Below are 20,558 nucleotides of genomic sequence, written 5' to 3'. Positions count from 1 at the left end.
CCCACTTCCTGCGCCTTCAGGCCTACAACCAGACCCACTTCCTGCGCCTTCAGGCCTACAACCAGACCCACTTCCTGCGCCTTCAGGCCTACAACCAGACCCACTTCCTGCGCCTTCAGGCCTACAACCAGACCCACTTCCTGCGCCTTCAGGCCTACAACCAGACCCACTTCCTGCACCTTCAGGCCTACAACCAGACCCACTTCCTGCACCTTCAGGCCTACAACCAGACCCACTTCCTGCACCTTCAGGCCTACAACCAGACCCACTTCCTGCACCTTCAGGCCTACAACCAGACCCACTTCCTGCACCTTCAGACCTACAGCCAGACCCACTTCCTGCACCTTCAGACCTACAGCCAGCCCCACGTCTGGATCAGACCCACTTCCTGCACCTTCAGACCTTGGATCAGCCCCAGCTAATGGCTCCTGCTGCCAATCTACCCTGTGAGGAGGGAGAGGAGAGGGCAGGATTGCCACCTCATCCCTTTAAAGTTGAACACAATGATTACACAAATTCTGTAGCCGATTAAGATGGTAATTATACAAACTTGGTGACTCATCTGAATTAAATTAGCCGCAGAACCTGTGTAACTCATATGTGTTCGGGTTTAAAGGGATGAGGTGGCAACCCTAGGAGAGAGTCATTGCTCTCATGCACAGTGCTGGATCGAGAGTGGGTTCAGACAAGTATAAGATATAAAAAAAATTAAAGGCTTTAGAACCACTTTAATGCATTCTCTGCATTAAGGCAAATAACCTTCCAATTTCAGCTGCCCCTAGCCCTCCTCTTAATAGTTACCTGAGCCCAATCTCGAGCCAGCACTGTGCCCGAGATCAGTGGCGCTCTCCTCTATCCTCACTGATAATGGAGGCAGCAATGGGCTCCATTGGCACCTGCTGCTGTCAATCAAGTCCAGTAAGGCGGGAGAAGGGGGAGAGTTCGAGTGTATGTCAATATACACATGCAGCTCGGGTCAGGATTAAGTTCCCCCATAGCTAGCAGTTTACCCCAGAAGAGGAGGTTTGGGGGCCACTCTGTACAAAACTATTGCATAGAGCAGGCAAGTATAAGATGTTTATTATTTAACCACTTGCCAACTGTAGGCAGTCATAGGACGTCCTCGGTTGGCAGCGGTTATACCAGGATGATGCCTCTCGAAGGCTCTGCCGTCCGATCGTGGGAGTGGGGATCGCTCTGACTGGCAACAACGGTGACACTACACAGAGAAAGAGGAACCGATATTGTTCCTCCCTCTCTTTGACCCTGGAAACAGGAAGCGACAAGGAGGTCATGACTTTTGGTTTTTTCCTCTTTGTTTACCTGGCCATTAGCAGCCGATCAGTTTGTAAAAAATAAACATACAAAAAATAAAAAAAAGTAACATGTGCACCCCCCCCCCCCCCCGTGGTGCTTATGTGAAAATGTGAGCACGTACACAAGTCCCACGCACATATGCAAACAGTAATTGCACCACACGTGAGGTACTGTTGCAAACGTTAGTGCAAGAGCAATAATTCTAGCACCAGATCTCCCGTGTAACTCTAAACTAGTAACCTGCAAACATTTTTAAAGCATCACCTACAGAGATTTTCAAGTAGCGTAGTTTGAGGCCATTCCACAGCATACGCAATTTTAAAGCGTGATATTTTAGGTATCTATTTACTCAACATATCATCCCCTTTTACATTAACATTGAGTTTTATTTGTTTTTGCGTGTAATAAAATTAAAGTGTATTTTTTTTCAAAAAAATTGTGTTTGAAAAAACGCTTTGCTAATACCATGCGGCATGGGAAAATTGCAACGACCATCATTTTATTCTCTAGGGTCTTTGCAAAAAAAAATAAAAAAATGATGTTTGGGGGTATAAAGTAATTTTTATTTTTGCTAGAAAAACACCCACACAACACACCGTGAAGTTTACAAGTCACTTTAAAAACAAAAGTAGGTAAGCAAACCTGGAAACTGTTGGGAAGAGGTCTCCCCACCAGAGCACCAATGAATGTGTTTTTTATCCCAGGACCTACCAAACCCTGTGCTATTATATTGCCTCATCGGACTATGACACAGAAAGGAAGACGGTATGAGTATTGAGAAATAAAAGGCTACAGGGTAGGACACAGTTCTCATAAATATAAGCTAACATACCAGGAATGACTGATAAAATAAGGAACATGGTCAACGATTACTTAACATTAATCAAACAGCTGATAAAGCCTCTATTAGACATAAGTGAGAAATGGCAGAGCGAAACCTAATACAGAAAACATAATATTATCCACTTCCCATCCAGGCCAATGCTGACATTTCTCTCCTACATGTAAAATTCATCATTTTTTTGCTAGAAAATTACATAAAACCACCAAATATTGTATATTTTTTTTAGCAAAGACTCTAGAGCATACAGTGGCGGTCGTTTTTATCTCGCACAATATTTGCGCAGCAATTTTTTGAAAAATGTTTTTTTTGGGGGGGGGGGGGGGGGGGGGAAGCATTAAAGTTAGCCCATTTTTTTCATATAATGTGAAAGGTGATGTTACGCCAAGTAAACAGATACCCAACATGTCATGCTTCAAAATTGCACAAGCTTGTGGAATAGTGCCAAACCTTTGTACTTAAAAATCCCCATAGCCGACGTTTTCAATTTTTTTTTACTGATTACACATTTTGAGTTACAGAGGAGGTCTAGGGCTAAAATTATTGCTCTCGCTCCAACGTTCGTGGCAATACCTCACATGTGTGGTTTGAACACCGTTTTTATATGTGGGCCGTACTTACGTATGCGTTCGCTTCTACATGCAAGCACACGGGGACAGGGGCGATTTAAAACAAACAAAAAAAAAAAATTCAAAAAAAAAAAAATAATTAAATTTTACTTTTTTTTTTGTTTGACACTTTATAAAAAAATAAAATAATTTTGATCACTTTTATTCCTATTACAAGGAATTTATGCATCCCTTGTAATAGGAATATGGCATGAGCAATCCTCTTTACAGTGGGATATGGGGTCAATAAGACCGCACATCTCACCTCTAGGCTGGGAATGGCGGGTCATACGTTTGAATGCAGAGGCCGGGCGTGACGTCATAACATTGCTTCCGAATGATCATAGAGACTCCGGTGGACCAGATGGTTACCATCCGGGGCTGGCGGATCCAGTCTCCGACTCACCGATGGAACTGGTGAGTCGGTAGAAGCACCGGAGGGTAGCGGGGGGGGGTGTCCCTTCTTGCCACCCGTAAGAATGATCAAGCAGCAGAGCAGCCGCTATGATCATTCTTATGTAGGGAATTGACAGCTGTAAAATTCAATATCTGAATGATGTCTGTAGCTGCTGGAATCATTTAGATATCACCGTCCAGGACGTCATATGATGTACCTTGGGCGGGAAGAGGTATTAAAGCAGAATTCGAGGTATGGAGACTTTTACATAGTTACATTGGACCAATGCAAGTGTATACGTGCCATACCTGTGTGATCCCTGTGGAAGCTGGAAATCATTGTAGCTGCCACAGTCATCTCCTCTAGCATCAGGACTCAGGAGCGTGCCCCCATGGAATGCATCTCTCCGTGGGGGCAGTCGAGAAGAGGAGGAACAAGGAGTGGTGCGGGGGCACCCCAGAAAAGAAGGATCGGGGGCGCTCTGTGCAAAACCCTTGCACAGAGCAGGTAAGTATGACAGGTTTGTTATTTAAAAAAATAAAAATAAACAAACAAACCTTTACAATTACTTTAATGCATATTATGGTAAAAAAACAAAACAAAACAAACAAACACCTTCTGTAACCAGGATCCACTTCTCCCTTATGCTTACCCGAGCCCATTCTAGATCCAGCACTGTGCCCAAAAGCAGCAGCTCTCTCACGCCTCATACGGTGGATTGATAGCAGCAGGAGCTATTGTCTCCTGCTGCTGTCCAACAATGAAAAGAAGGGGCAAGGGAAATTGTGCTATCTGTGTCTATAGACACAGACAGCATGGCTCAGGATTAAGCCTGTACAAGTGTCCTCATAGAACAGTGATGGCGAACCTTGGCACCCCACATGTTTTGTTACTACATTTCCCATGATGTTCAACTACACTGCAGAGTGCTTGAGCATCATGGGAAATGTACAAAACATCTGGGGTGCCAAGGTTGACCATCACTGTCATAGGACGTGGCTTCCTATAGGGCACATGCTAAAGAGGAGGAGCCAGGAGCACCAGCAAGGGACCCCAGAAGAGGAGGATGGGGGGCTGCTCTTAGAGCAGGCGAGTATAGCATGGTTTAGTAAAAAAACAATAAAAAGGTTTAGAACCACTTTAATCAGACCTTTAGAGCATTTGGAGCAAAGTGCTGCAACCCATAAGAACAAATCAACCCTGCTCGTCCAGCGACCTGACCACAGCAAGCGGACATCTGATTTGCTGCCACCGGCTACTGCACTTTGCACATTATCCTTGCTGTTTGAACTGCCTTAATACAAAAGCCCTTCGAGAACAATAATAATAAAAAAAAAAAAAAAAAAAGTACAGGGACAGCTAGCAAGACTGATGATAACAAACGTACACACACACACACACACTTTGATTCCCCGCTCAGACAGACATTGACATAATGAAATATGCGTGATTTGAAATTCGGTTGCCCCTAGTAACAGAGAAGCCGAATGCAGCAGAGGGTTTTGAGGGTCATTTCAAGAACATAGCAATCACAAAGGCTCCATTTTCACCGGCTGACGGGGGAGACACAACTATCATCTCTGAGCTTTAAAATCAAATCACAATAAGCAGCGGCAGCGTGCAAGGTTATTCATCCAGGCAAGGTCAAGGTAGATATCCACACTGTGACCCGAAGCCTGCGTTACAGATACACGGCCACTGATGAGTATATACCCGGGGCACATTAGAAATACTGAGATCTGAGCAGAACGTTCGATATACACAAGTCATAGCCAAGAGATTTCACAATTGTCATTCAGCACAGGAGGAGGAAAGAAGAAGAAGGGGGGGGGGTGTTTAAAGTAGAAGGAGAAAGCGTACCGTGTACTCCATGGTCCCCTTTGGCTTCTGGAAGGACATCCGTCGCCCATCTTTCTTCTCGAGGGTCTTTTTCTGCCCGGTATCTGAAGGGTAATGAGGATAGGTACGCATTAGATTCATGTTCCTCCTTCAGGATTGTCACAGGCTGTTAGCTAGCACACGGCTGCTGCAAGACATTCTATTTCACCAGTTACAAGGCTTTCAATCTGGAACCGGAGGAGAATCAGTCTAACTGAAACCCAGCTGCCTGCGTTAACGTTTTTTTTTTTTCCCTCCTCTTTAACCAATATAAACTACTGTGACAAGTGTGATACATTAGCCGGGGCTGTGCTTCCTATTATCTGGAATAAAGGATAGCCCCAACAATTAGGAGGCGTTTATGTACCGTCTATAAAAACGTGCATTTAAAAAAAAAAAAAAAAAAACAGGCTTGACAGACTCTTTATACATTGATTAAAAAAAAAAAAAAAAAATTATCCGTGGTATTACAGGAACCGGTGTGAAAGCAGAATTGCAAATTAAGGGGAAAGAAAACAAACACACACAACACAGTCTGCTTATTTATTATCAGGGCTAAAAAGTTTTCTGTAGTTGCTAATAGCAAAGCTATGGAGGAGTTGAGTGGACAACGCAACTGACGCATATAAGCCCCACCCCCTTTACCATCCTTTTTTTTTTTCCCCATACAGAGGGCTGCTAATATAAAAAAAATGTATTTGTTACTCCTAACCCAACACAGCAGACCTTTAGGCTTAATGTACACGGGACGTTTTTTACAACCTCTCCTGAAAAAGATTAAGTTGACAGATAGTAACCCACATTTAAAAACGTCAGTTATATGGCGCGTTTGCATTTAGAGGCATTTGAGAAAAAAAAAGTGATTTTATAATATATATATATATATATATATATATATATATATATATATATATATATATGGAAAAAAAAAAGTGAACACTGTACACCATCCCCGACTCCTCCCACCAGTCCACGCTGTACTTACCTTGGAGGATGGCAAGCTGTCAGTACTGAAGCAAGTCCATCGGTCTGGGGATTTAAAAGCCCCGCTCTTTTCTCCCTCTTCTTCCTGCAGCACTTCTGGGACAGAGGAGGGTGATTATGATTGGTCAGCGAATGCCAAAAAGCATTATGCTGATCCCCCTGGAAGCTTACAGTTGATCTTAATTACCTCCAGTTTCATTAGGTAGGAACTAAGCAATTTGTTTTTTTTTTTTTTTTTTGTTTATTTAGTGCAGTAATAGCGGTCCACTGTAAAAGTGGCATTATTAAGAACTACTTGAATCTGCTGTACGTGTCAGTAAAGCTACTGAACCTGGCAGCAGGGATAGGCAGAGAGTGATTAGGTGTCCCAGGAGCTGCACAAGTCAAGACCTGCTGTTATGGTAGTGAATGGCAGTTTCAGCCTGGACCCATCCAACGCATTTCACCCCACCCACTGGAGCTTACTCATGGGGCAGAGATTTTGAATCTGGCACAGGTTATTTTATTGGGCCATACCACCAGAAAAGCGTCATTAGGCTTTATTGAATTCCCCGTACTATTCTGCATTAAAGTATTCCTACCTACTTCACAATTTCGGCATCTGCTGAGATAAATAAACTCCTGTGTATGCGCAGGAATAACATCATCCTGGGTCAACCAACCAAAAACCAATGAGTGTGCTTAAACTTACTGCACTCCTTTCCTTTATTTACCCTGGAGCACAAACATACAGACAAGAATTCTGTTGGGGTGGCCAAGGGAGGAATTCATTTGATTTAGCAAAACCTATGTATGCAAATTTTACAGCATTGGTGACCAATAAGCTGCCCCCGGCCACATGTGACCAGCCAGCACTTAGCGTGCAGCTCTTTGCACACCAGATCTCCCATCAGGCATGCTGGGTGACAACGGCTACAGCAGGCGTTAGCGCTAGAACCGCCGGTTGTCAGCAGCAGCTGTGGTCCAGCACTAAGCCTAGGAGCTTCTGCTACTGAGAATCCGTAGGCGCACAGTGTCATTGTGTTGCCTGCCCATTTACATTGCACAGGTCACCATGTGACCAGCGGTAAGACAAGAATTATTGCACATTAAATCACAACACAAGTGTGTTAATCTAGTCTATGTCCATGGGGTGCCACAAAATCGAGGGCCACCTATATTCACCAAATTGACCACCACTGCTATGGGCATGCAGATATACTTTATACATAAAATTTTGTCTGAATGTGGAGTAATGCGTTAATAACAAACCCCCCCCCCACACACACACCACATTACGTATTAACTGCTTCAGATCCGCGCTATAGCTGAATGACGGCTGCAGCATGGACCTACTTTGCCGGAAGTACGTCTATTGACGTCCTCCTGTGCCCGAGCGGCCTGCGCGCTCTGTGATCAGCGAGTCTATGAGACAATGACAGCTGACCATGTGATGTAAACCGAGTCGGTAATTGCCCATTTTTTCTCCTCGCACTGACAAAAAAAGCTGATCACCGGCGGCTCTCAGAGGGACATCAATCCCAATCAAGAAGAGCTCCCACCAGCTCATCTGTGCCACCTACCAGTGCCCACAGTGCCACCCATCAGTGCTGCCCATCTGTGTCACCTTCCAGTGCCCATCAGTATCACGTATCAGTGCCATCTTACCAGTGGCCATCAGTACCACCTTATCTGTTCCCATCAGTGCCTCCTCATCAGAGCATATCAATGAAGGAGAAAAATTACCTGTTTGCAAAATTTTATAACAAACTATGACATTTTTTTTTTAATTTTCCATATTTTTTTGTTTGTTTAGCAAAAAATAAAAATCCCAGCTGCGATTAAATACCACCAAAAGAAAGCTCTATTTGTGTGGGAAAAGAAAATAATTTAATTTGAGTACAGTGTTGTATGACCACACAACTGTCATTGAAAGTGCGAGGGGGGGGGGGGGGGGGTTGGGTTTAAGTGCCCGGTAAGCAAGAAGTTAAAAAAAAGGGAATGGCCCTTTAACTTCCTTGACCTGCACTCACCAAAAATATAAAATAAAAATATAAAAAAAAAAAAATTTTTTTAAACAAACCAATTTTGCGTAGAGATGTTGGAGACCTTGTGGGTAAATATTTGTATGTGCATCCTGGTGCTATGAAAATGTGTATAAAGTGCACAACAGCGCCAGTAACATGCCATTTGGCAAACACCCCACCCCCCCCCCCCCCCCCTCCCCAACCAATCCGGCAATCCCAGCACAGTCCCAGCATATCCTTCCACCAGCTGAAGTTGAATTACTGCTAAATGAATGGCTTCATTCAGGGGAGAATGGCACTATTTATGACTTAAATGGCAAGTGAGGAGCTTAGAACAAACAATCCATTCCTTGTTTCCCATAAATCCTCCAACTGCTGCAAACTGGTTATTAAAATAGATTTATCTATCATTTTGTCTCATGGGATGAGCGGCAATACCAGATTTCACCAGCAGGTGGCAACGTAGTCAAAATGCAATACTACAGCCATCAAAGCCGTTAAAACCTAGCTCTTCAGGTCAACCATTGATTCAGCAAATGATGAAAGATCTTAAAGTAGAACTCCATTACTTCACTTTTGAAAAGAAGGTTAAGAGAATTCTAGCTTTCTTTTGGGAGATTCTGTTAGCTTCTAATCCTTAGTCGTATGGCAAATTGCACACCATTCTTTTCAATATGACCCATTAAAATCACTGCGACTTAGTGTTGCAGCAACTTTAAAAAGGTGCCTGCACTACTTTTGATGCAACTTTCATCCATAGAATGTAAAACCAAATAAAAAAAATCGCACTAAAAGTTGCAAAGTCACGTCCCAGTGTTGCACTGAAAATCATGCGACTTTCAAGATGCACTAATGTGAATGGAGCCTAAGTCTTTAAGAATATATAACTGGATTTTTTTTCCCCCCCTTTAGGCTTCTTGAACACTGCAGCTTGAAAAAGCTCAGTACAGTTTTTTTTTTGTTTCTTTTTAACGGAGCTAAAATACAGCCCATCTACACAGACGCCTAAACAAGAGCTGTGCATTCTTCAGTACAAAAATAAATAAAAATAAAATAATAAAAACAGCAGCATTTTTGGTCAGCAATTTACGACTCATGCGCGCAAGTGTGTGTGACTGCATGCAAATGTGTGCAAATGTCTATTTACATATTGTGCAGAACAAAAATGCAAGAATACGTTTTCTTGCGCACGTGAAAATACATACAAAAGAAAAAATAAAAAATAAATAAACAAAAAAAAAAAAAGTGTGAAAAAGTAGATGCTCAAACAGGTGTATCGTGTGCAAGAGGCCTTAATGTGTAGGGATCCAGGTTAAAAATATGTTTGATTTAAAAAAAAAATTTTGCGCATTAAAACACACACACACACACACACACACACACACACACACACAAAAAACACCCGACAGGGATTTTTTGCTTTGTGGGGTTACACAATTACACTTTACAGCTCTCTCTCACAAGCTAGGTCTAAGAGAGTGAGTAATTCACTAAATGCAATGCGCCACCTGCTGAGTGGGTTTCTGCCAAATACAATACTCCCTCTAGTGGCTGACCTACAAATATAGATATTTAACAAAATAAAAAATATGGAAGAGCAAAGCAAGCCTACAAAAAAGAAAAAAAATTGAACAGTGCATCAAAATTCAAGGTATACACTGCAACAACTGAAAATACGAGAACACTAAAAATGGTCTTCTCAACTTCCAGCACCAGAAGAAAATAATAGATAGATATTTATTATTTCTATATCCCTCCTCGCAGTGGGGTCTCACCATACTGTAAATGTTGAATGCTTGTTAAAAAAAAAAAAAAAAAAAAAAAATTATACATACATAACACTTTCTGCCTACGATTAACCACTTAAGCTCTGAAAGGTTTACCCCCCCCCCCCCTTCATGACAGGGCATTTTTTTTTGTTCAGCACTGTGCTACTTTAACTGCCAATTGCGCAGTCATGCAACACTATACTCATTTAAAAAAAAAAAAAAAAAAAAAAAAAAAAAAAAAAAAAAAAAGACCCCTGCTCTAGACTATTCAAAGAAAAAAAAAAAAAGAAAAAAAGTTCAGCATCCCACCCTTCCTGCCCGCAGCCTTCTGGTACACATCACAGGTCCCAGCAGACTGTGGGACCATTCAAAAAGCGCATGCACAGTGGGATTCTAGCTGTAAAAGAGCCATTTCCTCTACTCCTATACTTAAGCATTTAACCCTTATAGTGCAAGGAGGGCCCACAACAAGGGTAGTTTTCTTTTGTATTCCCAGAGCTCAGCTTTAAGTAAAATTGCCACCACAGCTCCACCCTACACAAAGCCCACAAACCCTCTTGGAACAGAGACAACTGACTTCACATTGAGAACACAGAACAGAGCACACTTGGCTGTAAGAAATCTTTGTTTTGGAAATAGGCTTCTTCCCGTTTGGCCAAACACACCGACTCCGCTATCAAGGACGTAGGCTACACCGAGTGTGCAGCCAAGCTTGACCTTGACCACATTTGACAGAGCTGGCCATACAGAAAAGGTGACGATTGCCAAATTATCTCAGTGTGCCTAGATAGAAATGTACCTATCACCTGGAGGAATTAAGTTTGGAAGAAAACAGCAACTGGCAGAATATGTCCCCTTACCACCTCCAAGTATCTATATTCCAGACATGAAAATAGTGTCTCCATTCAGCCAAAATAGCCTAATCTGGGATGCTCATCAAATATAAAATCCATGGATACCATCAGGTTCCAGGGTCATCACATCTACATTGTGCTTGGCTTTAGCTGCCATACATATAAAAACACCAGTTAGAGCCAATAGGAGGCACCTGATGTCAACAGTTTAGTAGAAGAGGTACCCAAAAATTACAGTGAAGTCTATAAGGACATGAAGGTCCAGGACACTTTCCCAGGTGTAGATTGGCTCTGGTCAGGATGTACTGCATGTGTGCCCAAGAGAGTCACAAAGGCCCATTTATACCCTTGTGCTTTCCCACGTAATGGATGCATCTCATTCATACCCACAGCGCCCAATGTATAAGGCTTATACTTAGAGAAGTACAGCCCAAGCTCGTTTTTCTGTACTTCTCCTGTGGGTCACACGAGTGCAGATTGCTGAAAACGGGTCACAGGAGTAGAAAACAGACAGCGGGCTGAAGTCCACATTCGGCTGACGTCAGAGGTGGTCCAGGCTTGGGAAAGATTACAAACATATGGTCGGGATCCTCCCCACATGCCTGGATCGGCCCCCGACTCAGCCTCTCAGCAAACCGCTTAGAGCCTGAGCTGGCCGTTCCTGCCTCCTCCACAGCTCAGCGCTCCAGTGAGCGCGGGGTGGGGGGCAAAGCAGAGAAGGTGACCGTCAGTCCCCGCCTCTCTGCTCAGGGAGCCCTGAGAAATGGGCCGCCAGCCGTGTTTGATCGTTCCATTCTCAGTCTTCGAGCCGGTAGGGGACAGATGCACAGTCGGACAGATGCTGCATACACCTAGGCAAGTATGATTCGGGGGGAAAAAAATAAATAAAAAAAAATCATCAATCCCATGCTTCTCTTTTAATGCTCATACACACTCATACCTTAAGCGAGTGACAGTCCTGTCTAGGCCGCCACTTATCAGCTGTATGTACTCTCCCAAGTGATGCAGGATGCAGAGTAGGAGTCTTTTCAAAGTAACAAGCGGGTAACCAAAAGCTTGTTAACATAGTATGTTGGGCAGCTCCCGCCCTTAGTCCAAATCTGCAGCTCCTCCCACCACCGCTGAGGATGCTGAGAGGATAACCGCGGTGAGAGCACATCCCAGGCTGACAAATGCCTCTAAACCAAAGAAAATTCCCAGCTCAAATTATCGACCAGCCTGCAACCAACCCAGATTATCCTGTCTAACAGTATGCGTTAAAAACAGGGGTTTAGTTTGCACACATTTGCAAATACATGGGTAAGCTACAGAGCCACTTGACAACACCCCAGTATTATCTGCAGTCCTAACTCTGCACTGGACACCTTTGCTGCTATATGCTGGGTGTCCAGTGCACCCCCGTGGAAAGGAGGGGTGAGCTCCCTCCAGGCTCCCCTGTCCTCTGCCTAGTCATTGTAATGCATGTGCTTTTACTATGGAGGCTCTCAAAAATGTAGAGTTAGGACTGCAGAGAATACTGGGGTGCCGTGAAGTGGCGCCACAGCTTCCGCATGCATTTGCAACTGCGTGCAGACTAAACCCCTGTTTTTAATGCATCCTGTTAGACTGAATAGTTCAGTTGGTTGCAGACTGGTCGGTAAGTTGAGCTGGGAATTTTAAGTGCCTCTACCCTGCCTAAAAGATAGGAGGACAGTACAGGGGAGGCTTGCACTGTAAGGGACACTCTGATGTGGAGGGGCACTATGACATTAAAGAGATACTAAAAACCCACTATTTTATATTGTCCCTTCTCTTTCTGCACGTGGATGATGGCACTGTAATTATTTTAATTATAAAAAACACAAACAAAAAAAAAAACACACACACACACACACACACACACACACACACCTAAGTAAATTATCCTACTGAATATGCAGCTGAAACATCACCCAGCTCTTTCCCAGTCTGTCTGCAGGGAAACAGTGACAGGAGGAGCTTCTAGCTATTCTAGGTTAACACAGACCTGGAATAAAAAAAAAAAAAAAAAAAAAATATATATATATATATATATATATATATATATATATATATATATATATAAGTTTCTTCTGTTGCTGGAAGACCATTTTTATCTTTTATATTTTTCTGTCAGTCACAGGCTGTCACTCCACTCCAGCCTGTGCCTTACAATAACAGGGAGATGAAGCCACCATTAATCTTCATGTGATCTCACAATCACATTGTGTTTAGCTGGTTGGTGGGCATGGAGGGAGGGGGAGGAAGGGACCGGGCTGTCATTTACCACATGGGCTGCTCAGATATGATAGGAAGGAAAGGCTTGGGGTAGAAATACACTGAAAACTGAGCATGTGCAGAGCTGCTAACACTGCTCTGCAAAATCCCCAACTGCAGTGGGGACATGGAAAGAAGGTGGAGGCAGAATGGCAGGATCAACTAGGTTTTTTGCAGAAAAAAACAGAAAAATCCCATAATGACTGGGTATGAACAGCATGTAATACACCATTTTTTAAAAGTTTATGATGATGTGGGTTTAATGATACTTTAAGGGGCACTGTGATGTGAAGGGGAACTGAGGACACTGTGGAACTGCTTTTAAAAAGGGGGGGGGGGGGGCTGTGATTTAAAGGGGCACTATGGACAACGATTTAAAAAACAAAAAACAAACTGATGTGGGGGGGGGGGGGGGGGGGCTGAAGAAACTTATGTAAAAAGAGGGAGATTCGATGTGAATGGTAGGCTACAAACATCTATGTAAAGGGGGACTGTGATGTGTTATAGTGCAAACATGAGATTCAGACCTTTGCCAAAAAGAATTTAACTGACTGGACCTCCATAATACAAATTTTAAAGACCCTTTGTAAATTGTTGGCTGTCTATAAATAATAGATTTGAAAGGCAAGAGCTGGCTGGTTGTCACAGGGAATACCCATTTTCCATTCCTTAAGGCCAACAGGTTACGATAGGTATGCCAATCAAATTTACTGATCTTTGCATAAGATTTGAATGAGTAAGTTTAATGGCAGTTCGCCTTTAACGCTGACTGTTCCACAAACGCTGGCACACATCGCCGCTAAACAAGTATTCAGACCAGTCAATTATGTATTTAATACAAAGCATCCAGAACTTTGTTCCCACAAGGCTCAAAACGCAACTTTCAGGAAATCAAATTAAGGATCTCTTGGAAAATCTTTCTGCATGTCTTGCATTTTTAATATTAGTTGGCAGAATGCAATTCCGATTCTTCCTGAAGGAGCAGTTTGGGTTTCAAGCAGATCAGACGATAATGAAATACGGTTATTGTCAGGGGACTCGGAGGAACACAAGGAGATTAAAGAGCACAAAACACTTTTGGGTCAGCAACTTCGAAGAAAGATTAGGCTGTGGATGATAAGTGATTGAGCCTAATGGGTTTACTTTACTATGTGTGATACAGCCTAGGAACAGAGAAGCGGTGCGACAATCCTTCATTCGTCGGTATAATGATGAAAAGATGGATGATGGTGGCAATGATGATGGTGATGATGATGATGAAGAAACATGGCAAAGGTTTAAAGTGGACCGCCTGACTTTTTTTTGTTTTACACAGATCAGAACATTTGTTAAGTTTTTCCAGCGGTCTCCACAGGCAATACTTAACTGGCAATATTCTGTGGTCACACAAAGGAGGAAGTAAAACTTCCAAAAACCAGTAAATTCTTGACATGTTCTGTAATCTGTGTTCACTAAATACAGATGAAGCACCCTGGAGTTTAGGCATGGTTGCCCCTCACAAATTTACTTGCCAGTAGTTATCCTGTTCGATTACTAGAGATTTATTGATTTCTCCCTAAGTTTGGCCATGTTGCACTTTTCTACCACTAGGTGGCCGGGTACTTGGTGGTACTAGATACAAAGGAGGGCAGCGCAAGGTCAGGTTATGGGTATGTGGGGTTTCTCAGCCAATGGGCAGGGGTTTTCTTGAATCCCCTGTCCTGCTGGGAGAGCCTATAAATTCGGTTGAGGTCAGGTGATCTGCGTTCTGTGCCACCTGGACAGCTGTCTGGATGGACGTGTGTTATACTGCCCGGGCTGCTGGGCCGGAGATTGAGCCTATCCCGGGCACATCTGGCTGCTAGGCTGTCTGAGGGCCTATCCAGAAGCAGGAGAGCAGCACAGGGTTGGGACTGCGGCTTGCAAGCCAACCAAAACTGACGGTTCTGTTGGCCGGAGGTAGAAGGGAAGCTGTCCCCGGTAAGGGACCAACCACCTTTACCAGGGACCACAGTGAGTAACAAGCAAGTATTGGAGCAGTATTCTCACCGGGGATGGTGAAGAATCAGGAAACTTCTGTGGGAATCAAGCCAGCGGAGGTGATGCTTGTGTGTGGTTTGAACAGCGTTTACATATGTGGGCGGGACTTGCGTGTGCGTTCGACTTCTGAGCGTGAGCTACCGAGGACAGCGGCGTTTAAAAAAAATAAATAAAAAATTACATATATGTGTGTATATACATACATACATACATACTTTTTTTTACATTTTTATTTTTGATCACTTTCATTCCTATTACAAGGAATGTAATCATCCCTTGTAATAGGAATGTGACAGGTCCTCTTTATGGAGAGATGCGGTCAATAAGACCCCACATCTCTACCTCCTGGCTGGAAAGCATGAGATCTGTGAATTTTTTTTTGTTTTTTTCACCAGTCTCATGGCCCTTTGCTTGCCTTTATCTGGCCTCTGGGGCATTATTCCATCAACTGACACCATTGATGGAGCACCAGTCTCCCTAATGACTTCAATGAGTCACTATTCATCTCATTATTATTAACAATGGGGCACTATTCCTCCCACTAGAACCAATGATGGGACACCGATACTGGGATATTTTCTATTCCCATTAGCTACCTGAAGGACAGAAAAACTGGCCCTTTGCTAAGAAAGTTTGGAGACTCCGACTATAGAGTCACACAAGTGAAAACACAATAGAGGCAGGATATTACATCTTGATTGATGGAGGTTTCACCTCCCTCTTTTTCTAAGCACATACACACAACAGACACAGGCTGGAGGGGTGCGACAGTCTGAATGGTAGAAATCCACTCACACCATGTTATTGCTAAAAATAAAGATTTGATTAAATTATATTTTAAATTATTTTAACTCCATAGGCCGATATATATCTTCAAAGAAGAAAGATGGGGAATTCAGCAGAACAAATAAAATGTTCACCACTTTCTTTACGTGAAAAAAAAAATAAAAAATAAAAATTTAATTGTAAAGTTTGATTTTAAGAAAAGTCTAGTAGATGCTGAAGATCACACAGTAAAGCCCCGTAAACGAGATCAGGAAATTGTCCAAAAAAATAAAACACAGATTTTGAAGCGATCGTACGATAATTGGATCGTTAGTACAGAGTACATTTGGTATAATCTGATCGAACATGCATGAAAAAATGTTTTGTACGATGCCAGATCGTACAATTTTCATTTAATCAGTACAGTTGTCCTTCGAAAAAATACATTAGAACACAACATCGCTTCTGAATTTTTATTCTGTCGTACGAGAATTTTAGTGACTTTAGTAAACTTTTCAGGTTCGATCTGAGATTAGCATGCAAAAAAAAATTAAATAAAAACCACGGACGATCATTCATCCAATAATCTTTAATCGTGTGTAACAGGCATAAAAAAAAAAGTATTATTATTTCCCCCAAATAAGATTCCCTTTAAAAGCAATATAAAAATAAATAGCCGAGCCTCAACAAGACTCTTCTGACAGATTGGCATTAAAACGATTACAAGATAAGCAGTCAAAATGAAAATAAAATGGACAAACTCGCAATAAAAGTGAGAGTAAATTTTAGAAAATGTTCCAGTCAGCAGCAATTATATTCATGTAATCCGCTTACGTAGAAGAAAACTGACACTGGCTGTAAACGCTCATTTAAGGTTTAATAAGAACAAAAAAAAATAAAAAATCAGCCGTTACAAATCATTTTATCACATATAATTCATATCACATGGTCACAGGGACAAGTCAGCCAAACGGAGCCCTAAAGGTGCTTAAAACCTGTACAGAAGCCATTGTGCCAACCACAAGATTGGCAAAGTAATGCCATGCATGCTCTGGGACTTATACTACAAGTAATCATCACCATGATGCATATTGTCCACCTTGAGATCCTGGCCACCAGATTACAGACCACATACTACCCAGAGATACCACACTGCTACTTCTCAAAGACTTGCTGGCTGTCATGATGATCCAATGGCTTCAACCATGGCTGACCCTTTGCCCCTGAACAAATACATTGATTGGGAGTAGTGTGGATAACACACTTGACAATTTTCTACCATAGGCATGGGGGGGGGTTGTAAATCTTTGCCATCCATAAACATTTACTCATGTTTTGTATATTAAAAATGCTGGAAGCGCAAGTGCAGAAAAAAAAAAAAAAAAAAACAAGAAAATCCTATTGATCCTACAAGGAAATTGAGCGAACTCCTAACTTACGGTAGTGGGCAGACAATGCCGACTTTGCTGCACTGGAATACAAACCATCGTTGCCAGCCTTGTCAGTTGTTGATCAAATACTTTCTACGACAGTACAGGGGACACATTAGACCTCCGAAATCTCCATAGAGAACCCATCACTGCTCAATACGATCACAGAGGACTTATTAGACTCCTTGTGATAGTAATACATTGACATAAAAATTAAATAAAAAGTAAAATAAAAATAAAAAAGCGAACACTGAATTGTAGTTTAAAAGTGCCTATGCTCATACACAGTTAAAAATACATGCACCTACAATGAATATTTAGTTGTCACGGCACACAACAAAAAAAAAAAAATGAGAGGACTAATTAGTTACATATTATCTAGTGGGCCATTAGTTACAGTAAGTGCCCGTTCACATTACCGCGACTTGTCAGGCGACTTAGCCGCCTGACAAGTCGCGCTCCGTTCTGTACTACGGAACCGTTCTAATAGGAGCGACTCAAGTCGCTCCGACTTAGAAAAAGGTTCCTGTAGTATTTTCGGGGCGACTTCAGGCGACTTGCATTGACTTCTATACAGAAGTCATTTTGCAAGTCGCCGCTGAAGTCGTGTGCAGGTTGCGTCTGTGAGACGCGCTGCAAGTCACGTCGCCCCTGTGTGAACGGGCACTAACTCTAATCTGATGAGTTCTAAAAGGCATTTGAGCATCACCTACAGACAATATTAGGTCTTATAGTTGCCTTTAAACTGGTTGTAAACCCTTACAAACCACTTTGACCTACAGGTAAGCCTAGATTAAGGCTTACCTGTAGGTCCAAGAAATATCTCCTAAACCTATACGGTTTAGGAGATATTTACAAAAAGACAGCGGTGCGCTGGCGCACTGGGCAGGCCACGGCGATATGCCACTCGTGTCGGCTCCCGTTGCGCATGCCTTGGAGTGACGTCATCGCGTCTCCGGCGAATCACAGCGCTGACCTGGAAGTCACTCCGGGATACATGGCAGCGGCGAACATGAAGACGCATATTAGCTCATTATGCCTTTGCCTTGCAGGTTGCATTTTTTTTTTTTTTTTTTTAAGTGCCTTTACTTCCTCTTTAAGGCAGGAGTTTCAAACTGGTGGCCCTCCAGCTGTTGCGAAACTACAAATCCCATGAGGCATTGCAAGGCTGACAGTTAGAAGCATGACTCCCACAGGCAGAGGCATGATAAGACTTGTAGTTTGGCAACAGCTGGAGGGCCGCCACTTAGAGACCCCCTGTCTATAAGGAGGGGTGGGCTCCCTCAAGGCACACCTGCCCTTAACCCATCTATTGTTATTTTTGCCTACTAAGGAGGCTCTGAAAATGTTTTGTTAGGACCACAGTATATACAGAGGTCCTTTGGTGTGGGCAATGTGGCTTACGCATGTATTTGCAAACGTGTAAAAACAAAACCCTCTGTTTAACAAACGGTTAGACAGGGCCAATGTAGTTGTTTTGCAGGCCGACTGGTAAGAATGCTTGGAAATCTTTTGTTTGTTTGTGATGTTTGTGATGTGGGGGAGTTACTTACGGAGATTGGCGCCAAATTCAAAAAAGTTAAAAAAAAAACAAACACACAGTACTGTAATCTGTAAGAAACCAGAACTAAATATACCGCCAGGGAGGTTAAGAAGAGATTAGCTGATCCTTCACAAAACAAGGATTCTTAGTTTTCATATATTGCAATACCTGCTCAAGCTGGCACCCTGTGTCAGCGATTCCTCTCTGGCCAGTCTCTACTCGTCCCTGCAGATTGCCAAATTTTTAGCTGCTAAATGGTGTAGTCATAAGAGCATACAGTATAGTGCCAATAAGAAGCAAATGAAGCATGATACAAATATGTGATGTACAGAGATCCTGTGCAAAGTGTATTAACCACTTAGGGACCGGGCATCTATTTCAGACTCTGTTTACAAGTTAAAAACACTTTTTTTGCTTGAAAATTACTTAGAAAAAAAAAAATAAAAATATGTATGTTTAGGGGTTCTAACACCATAGAGAATAAAATGGCGGTCATTGAAATACTTTTTGTCACACCATATTTGCGCAGCGGTCTCACAAGTGTGTTTTTTTTAATTCAAAAAAGTTAAAGAAAATAGTAAAGTTAGCACAATTTTTTTTATATTGTGAAAGAATGTTACACTGAGTAAATTGATACCCAACATGTCACACTTCAAAATTGCACCCGCTCGTGGAATGGCGTCAAACTTTTACCCTTAAAAATCTACATAGGCGACGTTTAAAAATATTTTACAGGTTGTATGTTTTGAGTTACAGAGGAGGTCTAGGGCTAGAATTATTGCTCTTGCGCTAACAATCGCGGCAATACCTCACGTGTGGTTTGACCACCGTTTTCATATGCGGGCGCTACTCACATATGCGGTTGGTTCTGCGTGCGAGCTTATCAGGACGGGGCGCTTTAAAAAAAATGTCTTTTCTTATTTATTTTTACTTTTTTTTTTTTTTTTTTTTTTTAAACAAAGTGGTTACTTGTAAACATGCCTTGTAACAGAGAAAAGCATGACAGGTCCTATTAAATATGAGATCTGGGGTCAAAAAGATCCCAGATCTCATATTTGGACTTAAATGCAATAAAAAAGTAAAAAAATATTGTCATTTGAAAAAAATGTGCCTTTAAGAGGTCTGGGCGGAAGTGATGTTTTGAAGTCGCTTCCGCCCTGCTATGGTATGGAGATGGGTGGGGGCCATCTTAGCCTCACTTGTCTCCATACCAATGAAGTGACAGGACCCGATCGCCTACGCCACTGCTGACAGCTTCGGTAAGCAGCGGAGGGCGCGTGAGAGTGGCGGGAGGGGGTGGCACCTCTCCTGCCGCCGATGACGGTGATCTCACTGTGCATGCGCCGCAGAGACAACCATTATTTCCCGAACCACCGACTGAAGAGATGGATACCTCGGTTGTGGCTGCTGCCATTACCAAGATATCCCTCTTCAAAAAAGGTACGTACATGGTCGCTCAGTGGTCGGCAAGTGGTTAAAGTGTTACTAAACTCATAACAGAAAAATCAGTCTGTAAATGCATTAAAGCATGCTTGCTATACTCACTGTAGAACCTAAAAAGGTTAATCCTTTGCATTGTGTAAAAAGGCTGTTTGACCCTGTCTTCTCTGATCTTCCCCCTCTTCTAATATCCCCAAACCATCCCCTGATAGAACAGTGCTAGGGGACAAGCTGTGCATGCTCAGTTTGGTGTGTATTACTAGAGAGTTTTTTTTGTTTTGTTTTTCTTCTTCTTGGGAGAGTGCATGTGATCAGGACAGGGCCCATCAGCACTATCCAGACAGAGGGTCAGGGGTCCTTTCGTGGGAGAATGAAAAACTCCTCCTACAAGCTTTAAACCAGATTCTGATAGAAGTCACAAGACTGCTATATA

General features: G+C 42.6%; 1 protein-coding gene across 5 annotated transcripts in view; it reads right to left on the bottom strand.

Annotated features, from left to right (window-relative positions):
- Positions 1–20,558, bottom strand: part of OXR1 (oxidation resistance 1) — an 807,173-nt gene that overhangs the window by 144,709 nt on the left and 641,906 nt on the right. For all 5 annotated transcript variants that reach the window (XM_077493164.1, XM_077493165.1, XM_077493167.1 and 2 more), the window contains one exon: positions 5,024–5,106. In XM_077493164.1, the coding sequence (XP_077349290.1) occupies positions 5,024–5,106 (83 nt within the window). The remainder of the gene's footprint in view (positions 1–5,023; positions 5,107–20,558) is intronic.

Source organism: Lithobates pipiens, unplaced genomic scaffold (genome assembly GCF_037356315.1).
Source record: "Lithobates pipiens isolate NorthernLeopardFrog02 unplaced genomic scaffold, aLitPip1_a1.2 Scaffold_19, whole genome shotgun sequence".
In the NCBI taxonomy this organism is placed as follows: domain Eukaryota; kingdom Metazoa; phylum Chordata; class Amphibia; order Anura; family Ranidae; genus Lithobates; species Lithobates pipiens.
The sequence above is the reverse complement of the archived record's forward strand: the minus strand, read 5'-3'. Positions and strand labels throughout refer to the sequence as shown.